At 37.2% G+C, this 16,784-nt stretch overlaps 1 protein-coding gene across 1 annotated transcript in view; it reads left to right on the top strand.

Annotated features, from left to right (window-relative positions):
- The window catches only part of CSMD1 (CUB and Sushi multiple domains 1), a 1,102,582-nt gene that overhangs the window by 860,648 nt on the left and 225,150 nt on the right, over positions 1-16,784 (top strand). Inside the window, 2 exon segments of the mRNA XM_065633007.1 lie at positions 7,196-7,365; positions 15,158-15,314. Coding sequence (XP_065489079.1) covers positions 7,196-7,365; positions 15,158-15,314 — 327 coding nt within the window.

Raw genomic sequence — 16,784 nt, 5'->3', positions numbered from 1 at the left:
GAAAACTCTCTTGGATTATCCATATTTTAGTTTTTGACATAAAATATATTTAAAATACCTGAGCAATTTTGGATAAATATTATGATAAAGTGACAACTGGATCTTTTCTGTTTAATGTAAAGAGTGGATTTAGGTGCCACTATATTGATAGTAAAAACCTTGGAAATTTTGAATCAATTTATTTTGCATCTTGAAAAATCAAATAAATTGCTACAGAAACAAAGGAAAAGTAAGAGAGCAAAATAAAGAAAGGATCTGTTTTACATCATAATGCATATTTCAGTGCTACATCTTTGTACAGCAATTTTTAAGCATTTTATCATATGCAGATTTTAAGTTCTTAAATTGTACCTATATTAATACTATTATACTTGTGTAAGCACATAACATAATCTGACAAAAAGCATTATGAAATATATTCCTTTTCTTTAAAAGCTACAGCTAGATGAGCTAGTTCTGAAAATACTATTTACATAGAGTGTGTTCAGTGGGTACATTATAGTATACCTGTTCACCTAAATTCACACTGATTTTTCCAAGACAAGGTTGTGAATCAATGTATGGAGACAGAATATCAACAGTAATTACTTTAAGATCAGTAAAGATTATTTCTCATGGCAAATTCTGTATGTATCAATGTTTGCATAATTCGAAGGCTTGTAGATACTAATACTGATATAGTTGTTTCTTATCTGAGGAAGGGTGCATGTGGTTAATCTTCAGTGAATTATAGCTAATAAATGAAAATACAAGCAGATACAAGATTTTTTCTCATGCTGAAGGCATGAGAAATATTTCTCTTTCATCCCTCTGGGCTGGCGAGGCAAATAATTCTCCCAGGATGAGGGCAGATCTCTGGAACTCAGAAGGAATCTGGAAGGCATTGAAGTAGAGTAGTAGTATGAAAGAGTAAAAGGAATTCCTCTGTAGCCAAGAGCTAAAGAGCTCTTTTAAAGAATTATAGAATCATTTGGGTTGGAAGGGACCTTAAAGATCATGTAGTTCAGAGGTGTCAAACTCATTTTCACCAGGGGCCACGTCAGCCTCGCAGTTGCCTTCAAAAGGCCGAATGTAATTTTAGGACTGTATAAATGTAGGAGTAGTCCCAAGACCCTTCCTTCTCTTCTCCATTCTGAACAACTCCAATTCTCTCAGCCTGTCTTCAGAGGAGAGGAGCTCCAGCTCTCTGATAATTTTCATGGACCTTCTGTAGACTTGCTCCAACAGGTTCTTCTTATGTTGGGGGTCCCAGAGCTGAACACAGTACTCCAGGTGGGGTCTCATGAGAGCTGAGTAGAGAGGGAGAATCACCTCCTTCAACCTGCTGGTCACATTTTTTTTCATGCAGCTTTCTGGGCTGCAAGCATGCATTGTCAGGTCATATTGAGCTTCTCATCAACCAACAGCCTCAAGTCGTTCTCCTCAGGGCTGCTCTCAATCCATTCTCTGCCCAGCCTTTATTTGTGCTTGAGATTGCCCTGACCCATGTGCAGGACCTTGCACTTGACCTTGTTGAGCTTCACAAGGTTCACACAGACCCATCTCTCAAGCCTGTCAAAGTCCCTCTGGATGGCATCCCTTCTGTCCAGCATGTTGACCACCACACAGCTTGGTGTCTTTGGCAAACTTGCTGAGGGTGCACTCAATCCCACTGTCCGTGCCACTGATAAAGATGTTAAACAGTGCCAGTCCCAATACTGACACTTAAGGAAAGCCACTTGTCACTGGTCTTCACTTGGATGTTGAGCCACTAATTGCAACTTTGAGTGTGACTGTATTCAGGATCATATGATAAGATTTGTCTGCTTAACTTGAGGTACTAAAATCAGTAGTTACTCAAAAAGCACATGTGGAATGTTGCATGAGATCTTTGAAGGGTGATTGGCAGTTTTTTATTTTTTAGTTACCATAGATGGTTGAGCCGTATCACTTCCTTACACAAAATTTCATGGCTTGATCTTTCATCAAGAACATAAGAGATGTGTCTTCATTTCCTTTGTTTCTGTAAAATAATTTTAAGTTATATCTGATGCCTCTTAGCAGAATGATCTTGCCAATGTGACTAAAGGCTGTTGTTTCATTTTGCATAAATAATTAAAGATCAACTGGAAGCAATGAAAATGGAAGTGAACTTAAGTATATTTTTCCACTCCAGTAGTTTGGTACTCACATAGTAACAGTGAATGTTGATTCATGGGTTATTTCAGAATTTTATTTCCCAACTGTTTAATGTATGAATTTCCTTGAAGAAGTGTTCCTCTTCCCCTATGTAATGCCCTACCCATTATGCTAAAGTGATTAGCCAACATTTGCTCTGTTTATGACTAACTGATTTTCTAATCCCTTTGTGTATAGCAGAAATCATAGGAGATGCATGTTTAAATCCCCAGAGGCAAAATGAATTGAATTTACATGTCACACATACATTCTGGCTGCATGTGTTAATTACTGTATTAAAAAAGCAGCAGCAGCATTATCAGCTATTGTAGATATTTTTTAAAGAAAAATACCATGAGGAGTTAGAAACCTGTGTTCGGTCAGGAGATTATGATCTGGTGGCGATCACAGAGACATGGTGGGACAGCTCACATGACTGGAATGTGGTCATGGATGGCTATGTCCTTTTCAGGAAAGACAGGCCAGCCAAGCGTGGTGGTGGAGTTGCTCTTTATGTGAGAGAGCAACTACAAGGTACTGAGTACTGTCCAGGCACGGATGAGGAGCGAGTTGAGAGTCTATGGGTGAGAATTAAGGGGCAGGCTGGCAGGGGTGATACTGGTGTGGGTGTCTATTACAGGCCACCAGATCAGGGTGAGGAAGTTGATGAGGCCTTCTACGGGCAGCTGAGAGAGGCCTCACAGTCACAGGCTCTGGTTGTTATGGGGGATTTTAACTTCCCTGATGTTTGCTGGAAGGACTACTCAGCCAGCCAGCCTCAGTCCAGGAGGTTCCTCCAGTGCATTGACGATAACTTCCTGATGCAAATGGTGGAGGAGTTGACTAGGAGAGTAGCACTGCTGGATCTCGTCCTCACTAACAAGGAGGGTTTGGTTGAATCAGTAAAGGTGGAGGGCTGCCTTGGCTGCAGCGACCATGAAATAGTGGAGTTCAGGATCTTGTGTGGCAGGAGCAGAATGGCAAGCAGAATTGCAACCCTGGACTTCAGCAGGGCCGACTTTGGCCTTTTCAAACAATTGCTGGGGGAAATCCCATGGGCAAGGCTGCTCGAAGGTAAAGGGGCCCAAGATAGTTGGTTAACATTCAGGGACTACTTCTACCAAGCTCAAGATCAGAGCATCCCGACATGTCGGAAGTCAAGGAAGGGAGCCAGGAGACCTGCGTGGTTAAACAGGGAAAGGCTGCGTAAGCTCAAGTGGAAGAGGAGAGTTTACAGATCATGGAAGGAGGGGCTGGCCACTTGGGAAGAATATAAGGCTGTTGTCAGAGGATGTAGGGAGGCAATTAGGAAAGCTAAGGCTTGGATGGAGCCAGGCTCTTCTTGGTGACAACCAATGATAGGACAAGGGGTAATGGGTTTAAGCTGGAACAGAAGAGGTTCCACTTAAATTTGAGAAGAAACTTCTTCACGGTGAGGGTAATAGAGCACTGGAACAGGCTGCCCAGGGAGGTTGTGGAGTCTCCTTCTCTGGAGACATTCGAAACCGGCCTGGACGCCTTCCTGTGCATCCTCATCTAGGTGTTCCTGCTCCAGCAGGGGGATTGGACTAGATGATCTTTTGAGCTCCCTTCCAATTCCTAATATTCTGTGATTCTGTGGTATTTCCTATACTGCTGAGTAAAATCATAGGGCCTTGAAGGGGAGAGATGTCCTTGACTGTATAAACTATTCCTTCTGACAAGACCAGACTCAGTATTGCTGTTCATGGCTGGTCTTTTGAGTTTCTAATCCTTCATTATATGTAGGGAGCTCATGCAATTCTAGATTGCAGTGTGCAGAAATGGTTAGAAAAATACTTAGCTGAAGTCCTCAGGGCATAAAGTCTTTTGTATACCTAGACATTGAACACAAATGAGAAAGATTTCAGGTATTAGGACACTGCATCTCCAAAAGCTCCAATGGTCTGGAAAGAAAGGGATCTTTCCATGATTGGGGGCAACATTTCTCTGAAAAAGTCACCTAAATCTCCAGGCTAAGAAATTGGAAGAGCTAATTAAAAATGACCTTAACTTGATTTTCAAACATTAATGAAAAGCGGCAAGTGAACGCCAAACTGAATTGTGACTTCTTTCATATAGCTTTCCTATTGAGGGAGGGAAGGTGATGAAGAAGGGCTTACTTTCCTATGGAGACCTATTTCTGGGGGCTATGTCAGTGATTTACTGACTGACGTGAGATGAGCTAAGAAACTTGACCGATCAGAGGGCATGAGCAAGACTTTGTCATGATAACGAAGGGAATGATAGGGCCTGATGAAACTATAGAGCTGCCAAATATTTGCAAGATATTTGAGAAGGGGTAGTATGCACTGAAAAGAGAATATTGCTATATAGGATGGGTTTGAGGTGTATGAGTGCCAACTTGAGTTCAAAGAATTTTGAACTGTAATTGAATTTTAGTAAATAACTAATTGTTCATGGCAGAAAACATGTCTTCTTCTTGCAGAACATAGTATACTTTAGAAGGGTAGTAATATTATATTAACTTTAGTTTGGAACCCTCATTATCCTGGTCTTATATGCCAGTACTTTTATTCACAGATTTAAATTGCTATGGTTTTGAACTTTGGAACATAGACTTATCAGAACAGGAAATTTGGCCAGTTCTAGATTAGGAAAAGCTCATTTTTCTATTACAATGTATGTCTTAGTGGTTTACAGTCAGTCACTGAAACAAGCAGTAGAATTCTGTATGAACACTATGTAAGAAAAAAACCTTTGCTTCCATAATGTTTTATTATTTTCTTCTCTTCAGCATTCTACTTCTATATTTTCCAGTTATTTGAAGGAGGTAGATAGTAAGATAGCAACACAGCCTAAGGCAACATAGATATTTTTGCATAGATATTTACTTGGGCAAACACTTGTTTTCAGAAGGCATGTGTAGAGTACTGGTGTGATAAACATAAGAAGACATCAGATAGTATGGGTCTAAACATTAATTTTGGCTATGCTTTGAACTGCATTTTATAAACTCAGGTAGTTCCACCTGCTTCCTAAAAATCAAAGACAAAAACAGCTACATATGAACATGCACACACCACAAATATATACAGATATGTATATGTAACCATATGTATCACATATTTCACAGATCCCTTACCAAAGCAGTACCAAAATAAAAATCTAGTTCATTTGTCAGTTCTTTGAAACATTTAAACAAAGTAAAGTGACTTTAAACTGGTGCATCCCACACTCACCAACAAAGGATAGGTTTTGCTCTCTGAAGTTCAACAGCAGGGGTTCTTCTTCCCCAACACTCTTGTGCCTACCAAATATAATGCAGCTTAGGGCTTAAGAAAGCTAAGGGAGTGGAGAAATAAAACTGTAATTTAAAATAGTAAATGAACTCTAAACTTAAATGCAAAATCAAAGATTCTGAGCCAGCTTATTGGTGATTTCCTTTCTCACTTTGCCTAAGGAGAACCCAAATGTAGACTAGAAATAAGACTCCAAACAAGACTGTGACTATCTCATTCCCCCTTCCTTTCTTCCCATCTTTCATTTTTCTTTCCTTCCTTTCTGCCTTCCTTCCACCCCTCCCTGCCTTCCTCTCCTTCTCTTTTTACCTCCCTTTTGTTCTTCAATTATATTGAAGGGAGGAAGCCTAATATACAGAAAATTTCACCAATTTCAGGCTTTTCAAATGCAAGAAGCACATAAATTTGATGTTGTTGGTCAAGGCTGCAGAAATGTAAATAAAGTTTTTTAGATTGTTTCTTTGTAAATATAAAGTATACATTTCTCCATGAATATGTTTAAGTGAATTATTTGCTTATACATCTTTATGGTCTATCTTTAGACTATATTTTCAAAATGATTCTTTATATATATATACTTGATAAACTATACAAACATACATCCTATGAACCTTAAAGTCTATTTAACATTTATAGAAAAATACAGGGTTTTTTTAAACCTACCACACCTTCTTAAAAAAAATCTGTTGATTGACAATTACATGTCAATTTGTTATTATCAATATTTAAATAGCTATATCAGGTTTTTGCCAAGCTCTGAAAGAGATCTGAATTGTGTTTATATCAAAATCCATATTTAATACAATGCATTTTATCTTTAGACTGAACAATGAGCTATAAATATCAATCTTATCCACCCTAAAAAAAATGTAGAGTAATATCAATATGTTATTGTTACTGTAGGTTTTAGAAGGTGTTTTTAGGCTATTTTTAAGCATTTTGAATATTTTTTTGAACAATACACTAATACTATTTGCTATGTCTTTAGATATTTTCATTTATGTGCTGAACTTTATTAAGCACATTTGGAATAATTTGATGAGACTGTAGGCTGGAAAATACCACTCTTTCTATACTTTATTATTTTCTTTACTGGGGAGCAATGAGGAAAATGTCTACTGAAAGTGTCACTAAGTTCTTACTACAGATAGCTGTGAAAAAAACTCACCTACTCTTTACCTGGAAAAGAAGGGAGCTGTCTGCTTGGTTCTGAATGATATCAATAAATGTTGGTTTCTTTTTAGTTTTTTACTTTTATTCCTGGTGGAGAAAAAAAATATTTGAATGCTCTTGATTTTTTGCCAGATTCTTTTATCTCAGCAGCTCATTGTCTGCTTTTTCTAGTACTTATTTGTAAAGCTGAACAGGGAAGTAGGTGAAATCAATGTTACATTTATTTGAAATGTTACCACAATAAATATTTTTCAACAAAACATCCAATTTTTATGGAATACAGCTAACCTGCATTATAGGTTAGTCTGATTGAAGGACCAAGGGATAAATTTGAGGTAGAGAGAGAAAAAAAAAAGCACTAAGTGTACATAATAAACACACCAAGCGAAATTCAGGAGATAGCAACTTTGGTAGGGTTTCTAGGAGTTTGTCGTACAGATTAAATCGGACAGAAACATACTTTTCCTAGATAGCACATTAGAGTTTTCACAGAGTCTAAATATTACTGAAATAACCCATGTTTTCTTGAAATGGATAATTCACTTTTTTTTTTTTTTTTTTTTTAATGCATCTGTTTTCTTTAGCTGAATGTGGAGCAACTGTCTCTGGAAATGAAGGAACATTGCTGTCTCCAAATTTTCCATCTAATTATGACAACAACCATGAATGTATCTATAAAATTGAAACGGAGGCTGGAAAAGGGATTCATCTTAGAGCCAGGAGCTTTCAGCTGCATGAGGGTGATGTTGTTAAGGTAAAAAGAAAATAATTTCACTTGCTACCATGCTCAACATTCACACTTCATGAACAACTCTGTTTTAAACACTAAATTTTGTTGCTGTTTTTTCACTTACTCATAGACAATGAATAAATTCTATGTGGATAGCATAATTTTTTTAATACGAGATTCAATTATTTATACTAGATTCAGAGAAACTATAGGCATTATTAAGAATTCAATTTATAGTGGATTAAAATCTAAAAAGAAAACCTAAAATGTTAACTTGGATTTTGAATACAAAAGTGTCTATATTGTTTTCTGTTTGTGGTAATATTTATAAGTGTAGCATGATAATTACTTAACAAAGCACTGGTTTACAGGTTTTAATTTTAATATATTTTTGGTACATTTTTATTATTTCATCTTGCACAGAACCGGTTTGTTTTGTTTAGTTTTGTTTCAAATTAATGAATTGCTCATTTGAACAGAAAGTAGCCAGCTAACACATAGCATTGTACTATTGACTAAAACTGTAATTACAGAAGATGTTTTTCATTGTTTATGTTGTAGATAGACTCTGAAACTTGGTCTAAACATAAACAGATTTTGAACATGTAATGTACTTTTATACAGCATGGCCATGATCTGTCTTTTCTTAATAATGGCTGCTGCATTCTTGCATGTACTGAAAATCATGACATTGATCTGAAGTGCTGAGCATACATTAAATTTTAAATTTATGTCTCTAAATTTTCAGAATTAATTGCTATTTCAAATCACCAAGTGTTCAGGATTCAGTTAGCAACTTGCTGTCTGGGGATCTTATAGCAACCCATTTAACATGTTAGAAATTGCCGTTTACATTTCTAGCTTGGTTCTACTATTTTCATTTGCACTGAATTCTCCCCACAAGGAGTTTAAAGGTATCATTGTTATGGATCGAATCTCGTTGGCCATACTTTTATCTCTTAAGAGACTTATGTAAATAAGTGTGACAATTCCATTTGAAGTTATAAATGGTTTGCAAAGTATAAGGCATTTAGAGCTATGATGAAGGCAGTGGGGGGGGAAGAGACTTCTCATATCTTTGTTGTTATACCTGTTCACTTTGCAAGTACAGGCTAGACTAGACCATTAAATACGCAAATCTTTTATTATCTCCAATAGTATTAGAAAGTTACAGTAAAAAGAGTAGCATTTTCTCCATCTTTACTGACAAAATTACTAATAACAAATGCCTCGATGCTTATGTGGCCACCATGTATGAAACACTGCAAGCCCTTGGCCTATGGTTTTCCTTTCAGATGAAAGAGAATTGAGTAGGTGGGCAAAATAGGTGTTCTATATTATCCTTTGCTTGCATTTTCTGTCATCTGACAGTGCAGATCCCCAAAAGTATTTTTGCTCTGAACAGATGCAGCAGACAAGAACTTAATTGCCCACTGAGCCGTTTGGATATGGTACATAAGTCTCTCAGAAGCTTTGCACGTATCAAGTTTATAAATAATTTAATAAACTACCTGAACAAAAAAAATCTTAGAAAGCCCTAAACAAATATTCAAGAAACTCAATTATCCTTCAGAACATCTCATGAGTAATGTCAAGCATATTTAGAGATATTCCCTTGAGATATAAGAAAGATTAGCCTGAGAGAAACCTGTTCTGAGCAATCTGTTAGATACTTTCTTCTTTCATAGGTCTGTTAGCACAATACTCCTGAGGATCCACAGGAAGCAAAGGCAAAATTGTGGTGATGTCTGTACTGCAAGGCCTGTTCTCTGGTTCTGGGGCAATTGGCACGGCACAACTTCAATTTATATGGTTAAACTCTCTTCTCCCATAGTCTCTCTATAACCTGCATTTAAAAAAATAGAGTCTATTTCCTCTCCACTCCCAAACCAGGATGTCCACTGGAACCAACCCTTGATCTAGCCCCCAAACTTACCCAGACATTGTCTGGAAGACTGCCAAAAGGAGCTGAGTTGCAACAAGTGGTCCATCTAGCTCAGTATGCTTTCTCTGGTAATAGTGATAGGTGGTGTCTGTGCCCTTATGCTCTCTCAATATCCACAGCTGCTGTGTTAAGTTAGACCACAGTTTGGTATCTTGTCCATCTGCTACTGCCATGTTGTCTTTGAATTTTGGTAGTCCTTTAAAATAGTTTATACTACTAGAAACCTCTTCTATGACAACAAATTCTGGAAGTTCACTACGTACTGTGTAAAGAAGTAGTTTCTTTCATCGCTTTGAAATAAACATTGTTAGTTGATTAATGAAACATCAGGTTTCATTAAATACTCCTTTGCTCTAACAGTACAGGATTCCATGAATAGTTTTGCATTCATGTTCTCTAATACCTTCATGATTTTGTAAACCCCCTGCTCAGCCTTCTCCTGTCCAAACCTAGTCTCTACTTCTAAGGCAGATGCTCCTCAATCATTGCCTGTGCTTGCCACACCTCTGCTCTACCTTTCTGCACATCACAGAATGGAACTATACAGAAGACTCAAGGAATGGATGCTACAAAGCAGTACTATATACAGGGGCAAAATGGTGTCCTCTGTTTTGTTTTTAGCTTTTTTCAGCCCTCTGTAAACTCTCATATTTAAGTGCTACATCATCTTTAGGACTAATTGTCAATTTTGTCCATACACATGAGGAGTGATGTCTTCTCCTTCATACAGGGTCCTATATTTGTCTCCTTCAATAATTTATCAGAGGTCACTATTGCATTCCTTTAATGTTTTATTTTTCCCTTTTTTTTTCAAATAAATTAGCCTTTTAAATATCAGTCAGGAAAAAGGGAAATATGGACTACAGCAGCTACTTTTTCAGCAAGAAGGGATGAGTTCATTCTCAGCTAACATAATATTTTGGTTTTTATTTTATTTTATGACCCTAAAATTATTCAGAAGTGTTCCTTAACTGTAGTTGCATGCTTTGGTTATAGCCTAGTTTAAGAAAATATCTACTATCTTCTCCCTCTTTCCTTTCCTGTCCTGTTTTGCATATAAAACTGAAATAAATTTTCCTATGCTCTAACCAGATCTACAATCTGAGCAGTTGGGAAATTAAGACACTCTCCAAAGGCTTGCCTTTCCCACAGTTTTGGCAGGGCTGTGGGCCTCTGAAGTTTGCTTTCTTTCTGACCTGTACCCTAAATATTAGCAAAATATGTTATAAAGACCAACCTTCTATCTTGTGTCTGCACAGAAGCCCGAAGACTGTCTTGCAGACAGCTTGTGAGGGGTGCACTAAGGCTTAAGAATATTTATAAACCTTGTGCTGAAATTTAGGGCATTTTCCCACTTGAATCTCTTTGTCTGTTTTAAAGAAAACATATACATATGTAATGTTGTACTGGGTGTGGGTGCCCAGGCACCGGCAGCGGGGGCTGCAGGGGGTCTCTGTGAGGAGAGGCCGAGGCTGCCCCGTGCTGGACACAACTGGTTCCAGCAGCTCCAGCCACCCACTGCAGGGCACAGCTGAGCCCCCAGCTGCGGTGGTGGGGCCTTGGGTAAATGTATTTAAGAAACTGCAAAAAAAAATGCTGCACAGTAGTGTGTGAGAAAGTGGAATGAGGGAAAAAAAATGTGAGAAACAATCCTGATAACGCCAAGTTCAACCCATCATAAATGTCTTATGAAGTATATAATATCACTATTTGTTTAAGGTAGGATCACTAAGAATTCAATGAAGATGTAATGCAAATATTTGGGAATATATAGGAAAATGCATAAAGATGTCAGGAAGCTATACAGGAATTGTCTCTAAAACCATTGGAGCGATATTTTAAAAGTGTTTCGCTTTGGGATGTATTTGTGCCACAAAGATCTCTGCAATTAAGGAAAATTGCAAAGTTTAGTTGTAAGTAATTTGTTTTTACCGTCAGAATGAGAAACTGGAGTTTGAGAAAATCTAGCCAGCATTTCTTTCTCCTTCATGTGAGTGTCGGTTTTCACATTTCCACAGCAGGTGCAGATACATCAGCACCATTATTAGAACATTTCACCTCATGAATAATTGTAGCAGTCTCCTCTTCTCTTGCTTGCATATTTTAATCCCAGCAGTAGAGTAAGCACTTCCCTTTCAGTTCAGGTGAAATGTGGCATCCCTGAATGATCTGGTTACATTTATCCCAGTGCTCTGAACAATGCTGTGTTCATTCCGTGCTGCCCTGAGGCCAGCTTCTGCAGGTTGACTACATCCATAACGTTAAACTCTCCAATCTTACAAAACAAGGTGGCTCACTTAAACTGTCTCTCAGAAATAGTCCCTGGCCTGTGCAGCTCCTGGACTAATGCTTTCTCAGGAAAGATTTGTGAGTGGGCTAGGGAGTCTGCATTAAATGTGAGTCAAGGATGTGCTGACAATAAATACTGTGTGGACAATCAAGTTGTGGTGACTGGACTGCTACTCTGGCACTGTTTACTTACTTTGAAAATACAAACCAGCTCCAGCTGTATATATTCAACCAGGTTTACTGTTGGCACGACTGGGAATATTGAGGCTAAATATTGAGGCTGTGGTGCATAGGGAATTGCATATAATTTGTGAAGATGTTTCTGACATCAGTAAGACATGAGGAAGCATCAGAACTAATGCTTCCTGCTTTATATGCAGGTTAATGACTATAAGCCATAGGAAAAGCTTTCTATAGCTATGGCAAAGTTTGAACTTGAATTAGTGAGAAAAAAAATCTGAACTCAAGTAAAGAAATAGAGACAGAATCATCATTTTGAGGCATATGGCAAAACTGAATACTTGGATTATCTGTTTATTTGAAAGCTTACCCTTTCTCACTCACTAACACTTAGCTTTCCGGTCTCCTTGCTTTAACTGCCACTTGAAATTTCATAATTCTTTAAAGTGACTACTTAAAGTGAAATCTTGATAACGCAATCACTGTGAATTTGTTAGAGGTAGGAGGAAAACCAGAATACAATTTCATGTCTTTTATCTATTTAGCCAAACAGATCTTCCTTTTTTCTAATGAGAGACAAAACAGTAATTGTAGCTTGTAAATTATATTTCAAACGGATTCTCCTAAATGAGTTAAACATGTGCACTATATATGAGTTAATAGTGATAATGTCTAGACTAGTGTATTAAATGTGTTCTCCGGCTCTGGAAACAGTCACATGTGACAGAATGCTATGGTTGCACAGAAGTTGCCTGTTGGGAATGGTCCTTGGACCACACCAATTGCTAAACCATGACCAAGAATTATTAGGGAAAATGCTTTTCTTTCCCAGGGATGGTTCAAAGAAGTTATCAGTATAGACAATGGAGATTCGGTGTTTCTATCTTTTTACTAACATTGTTTCAATTTCTAGAGTAGACATGTATCTACTTATGTCTCTGATGTTAAGAACAGCTGTACAAGTGTCAGCAGTAAACAAACCTGCTTTCATGCAGTCCCTCTTATCTCATTTTTATTTTCTAAAGCAACATTTTTATTTGTTTCTGGATTTACCTTGAGAGATACTATTATTTGACTTGTTAAGATAGGAAAAATATCTGTAACAGTCAGTGAGGTAGAACATGGCTGAAACACCATGTCTAAGGGATGATTATAGTAATTAGCTGTTATTTTTTAACAGATGAATAAAAATCACTTTTTTAACATAGATAACATTTTTTATTAATGACAATTAAAAATAGATAATTCCATTCAAAGTAATATTGTTCAAACCAAGTACAATATATCTGTGCTTTTTGCATAATATGTATGATCAGAATGCTATTAAAAAATAAATCTTATGGTGAATGAATGCTTATTTATTTTGTACAATAGATTTCCAGCTATGATAAATAAAGTGTAATCAGTCCATGAAAGTGAACTGTAGTTCTGGCCCAGGACAAAGGTAGATGCTTGGAAGCATTTTTTCAGATACTCTTAGCACAGCTTAAAGTCATGTTTCTGCCAAGAGACAGACATTAAGTATGTGTTACTACTTGCACAAATCTTAAATACAATAGATTGTCTTCCAATAGCTCATCTATGTGCCCTGATATAAGAAAATATTTGCCTTAGTAATAAGGACAGAATATGCTGTTCTATCAATGGCTAGCATAATATATTGTTTTTCAAAAGCTTATTTTAGGGAAGGTAATTACTTTTATCTGTGTATGTTTTTAAATTAAATTTATGGTTTTCTCTTAAAAAAACCTATAAGTGCCTTGTTTTTATTGTTTTGGTTTTGTTAATGTCAGCACTTGAGACAAATGAGTTACTTTCAAGACATTCACCTATATTGATGGTATACTGGTATTTTCTCCACTGAGAAAATAGCTCTGCTTTAAACTGTTGGTCATCACATAATATATAAATGTAGTTGCAGTGTTCTGTCCTCTCAAAAAAATATATTTCTAAATTTCATTAGTAGATCTAACTGGACTTTCATATCGGAGGAAGTGTCTGTGACTCAAATGTAGCAATTTAGATTGTTAGATGAGTGACTGCCTACTTCTAGCTGGAATCAGTATAAATCCTCACCGTACCACAAGGTCTGAACAGAAGATCCAGAGCTTAAGATGTTTACTGTAGTTGTAGCTTTTGCACTAGTTATCTACACTTACTCTAGGACATATAAGATCAGGGTAAAATATCTTTTACTTCATATTAGAAACCAGCTGTTCATATTCACTACTTGTATAAGCATCCACATTATGTTTGGTATGTGTTTTGGAAGTACGAAACATACTCCATATTTGCCTCTTTTTCCATGAGAAAGTACAGGTGATTTATTTAATTAGTTTTTTTAAATTTGTGTTGAGACAAAATAAAGTCACAGAAGGCTATTTTGTCACTTTATGTCTTTCAAGGTTTTACAATAAGCAAAAATATTTTTTTCACGCCCTAGCAGCCGTTTGTACTTGTCCTGTATTGCTGACCAATCAAAGGAACATTCTCATTCATATTGGATTTGAATAATCACAGAGATTTCAGAATCACAGAATAGTTGGTGTTCAAAGGGACCTCTGGAGATCACCTAGTCCAATCCACCTGCTAAGGCAGGTTCACCTCGAGCAGATCACACAGGAATGTGTCCAGGTGGGGTTTGAATGTCTCCAGAGAAGGAGACTCCACAGCCTCTCTGGGCAGCCTGTTCCAGTGCTCTGGCACCCTCAAAGTAAAAAAGTTTCTCCTCATATTCAGATAGAACCTCCTGTGCTTCAGTCTGTGCCTGTCAATATTGTTGATTTTGTCCTCCATTGAAAGTTTTCAATAAAGTAACATGGTAAATAAGAATATCTCTACTCTTAGTTTGGAAATAGACTCACACATCTTTTTGAAGACCTATCTTTCTTTGTTAAAGCCTATAGTAAAATGAAATTTACTGCCGGCTCATGGTCTGAAATAAAATGTAACAGATTAACTTTAATACCTCAGTTCTGCTGTTGATATCTCCAGACAGGAGAGAAAAGTCTAAGCTGTGTTTATCTCTTACAGCCTTACTTCAATGGTGATTTCAGAAATTACACTTTTGTTAGACTTTGTGAATAATCACGAAAAATAATCTGAGTTTATGAAACTTCAGAAGATAGAGTCGCATATAAATATTAATTTCATTCAAGATGAGCTCACAAAACTGAAAACGCAAAGAGACTGTAACACACCTTAAGGGTGACGGAATATTTTATATTTCACTGAACTGCATAACCAAATGGTACATACCTCACGAAATGGGAACATTTACTTTTTGGAGAAGCTATTGGCAATACATAGCTAACTTGTATAAACTAAGTATTTTATAAACTAATGTTTTTCAAATATTTATATTTGATGACAAGTTTCATACTATTATTTTGTTTCTACAAGGTATATGATGGAAAAGACAGTTCTTCACGCTCTCTGGGAGCCTTCACCAAAAATGACATGATGGGAGTTACCCTTAATAGCACCTCTAACCATTTGTGGATAGAGTTTAATACCAATGGATCTGATACTGACCAAGGATTCCAGCTCACTTACACAAGTAAGTAGCTCACAAATATGGTCTGACTGACTGTTTTGTGGAGAGCTGTGTATTTCTCAGCTGCAGTGATTTCTTATAGAATACGTTGGGTTGGGAGGGACCTTCAAAGGTCATGTAGTCCAACTCCCTGGCAATGAGCAGAGACATCTTCAACTAGAACAGGTTGCTCAGAGCCCCATCCAGCCCGGCCTTGAATGTCTCCAGGGATGGGGCATCTACCACCTCTCTGGTCAACCTGTTCCAGTATTTTACCACCCACATTGTAAAAAATTTCTTCCTCGTATCTAGCCAGAATCTCTTCTCTCTTAGTTTAAAACCATTACCCCTTGTCCTGTTGCAACACGCTCGGCCAAAAAGTCTGTCCCTGTCTTTCTTATAGGCCTCTTTTAAGTACTGAAAGGCCACAATAACGTCTTCCTGGAGCCTTCTTTTCTACCGGCTGAACAACCCCAAGTCTCTCAGCCTTTCCTCATGGGGAGGTGTTCCATCCATCTGATCATCTCGGTGGCCTTCTCTGGACCCTCTCCAACAGATCCATGTCTTTCCTCTACTGAGGGTTCCAGAGCTGGACGCTAGACTCCAGGTGGAGTCTCAATAGAATGGTGAAGATAATTTCCTAGAATGCACTGTGGCTAGAAGAGTGAATTTTGCTTGTCTACATGGCTAGATAGGTATTAGTAAGTTACTAAATTACTAAAAGGAAAATTGTCACCTTTCAAATTTAGAAAGCATTGTTATTTTGAAGACTTAGCAGGAGAGTCTGAAAAAGAGTGAATTGTGATATATGTGGGGTAAATACATTAGTGTTATACTGTAGCAGAAAACTTATACAGAACCAGATTTTAAAAATAGAATATTCAAAGATACAAATGAGAATAAATAATACAGTGAGCCTCAACGCACACTCTTAACATGTTCTGACTGCTTGTCAGCATCAGAGTGGAGTATCCTGGAACGAAACCCGAGTGAACAAGTTTTGACGATCAGTGCACTTTTGCCACAGTTTGCATGTAATTAATGTAAGTAATTTAGCTGGCAAAACAGTGAGTCTCTTGCAGAGACGGGATAACTTTGAGGATAATTAATTTGTTTAGAAGATGCATAGAGATATTTTGTCCAGTTTTCAAGGAATCTCCAAGTTCCCTTTGCCTTCAATTTATTGCCTTTGACCTCAGCTTCCACGAGCTCCTGTTGAAAACTGCAGAGCAGAGCATCACATCATACTGTGACACTGAAATTGAATCATAGCCGTTTCTAGTGTATCTGCTGGTTTCTTTTTGGAATGGAGCCAGCTGTGAAATAAGCAGAAATCATTCACTTTCACTTCTGTCTTTCTGCTGTGCCTGGTAAATCTGAAATTTTATTATCCAACTTTTAGTGTTTTGTTTTTCTTTTTTTTTTTTTCAGAACCATAAAGGAAAAGAAGGTTTCTCTGGCTAGATGAAATGTATTAAAGTGATTTCTTTCATC

The sequence above is a fragment of the Caloenas nicobarica genome, chromosome 3, assembly GCF_036013445.1.
Source record: "Caloenas nicobarica isolate bCalNic1 chromosome 3, bCalNic1.hap1, whole genome shotgun sequence".
NCBI classification, from domain to species: domain Eukaryota; kingdom Metazoa; phylum Chordata; class Aves; order Columbiformes; family Columbidae; genus Caloenas; species Caloenas nicobarica.
This window is presented reverse-complemented; position numbering and strand designations above follow the sequence as displayed.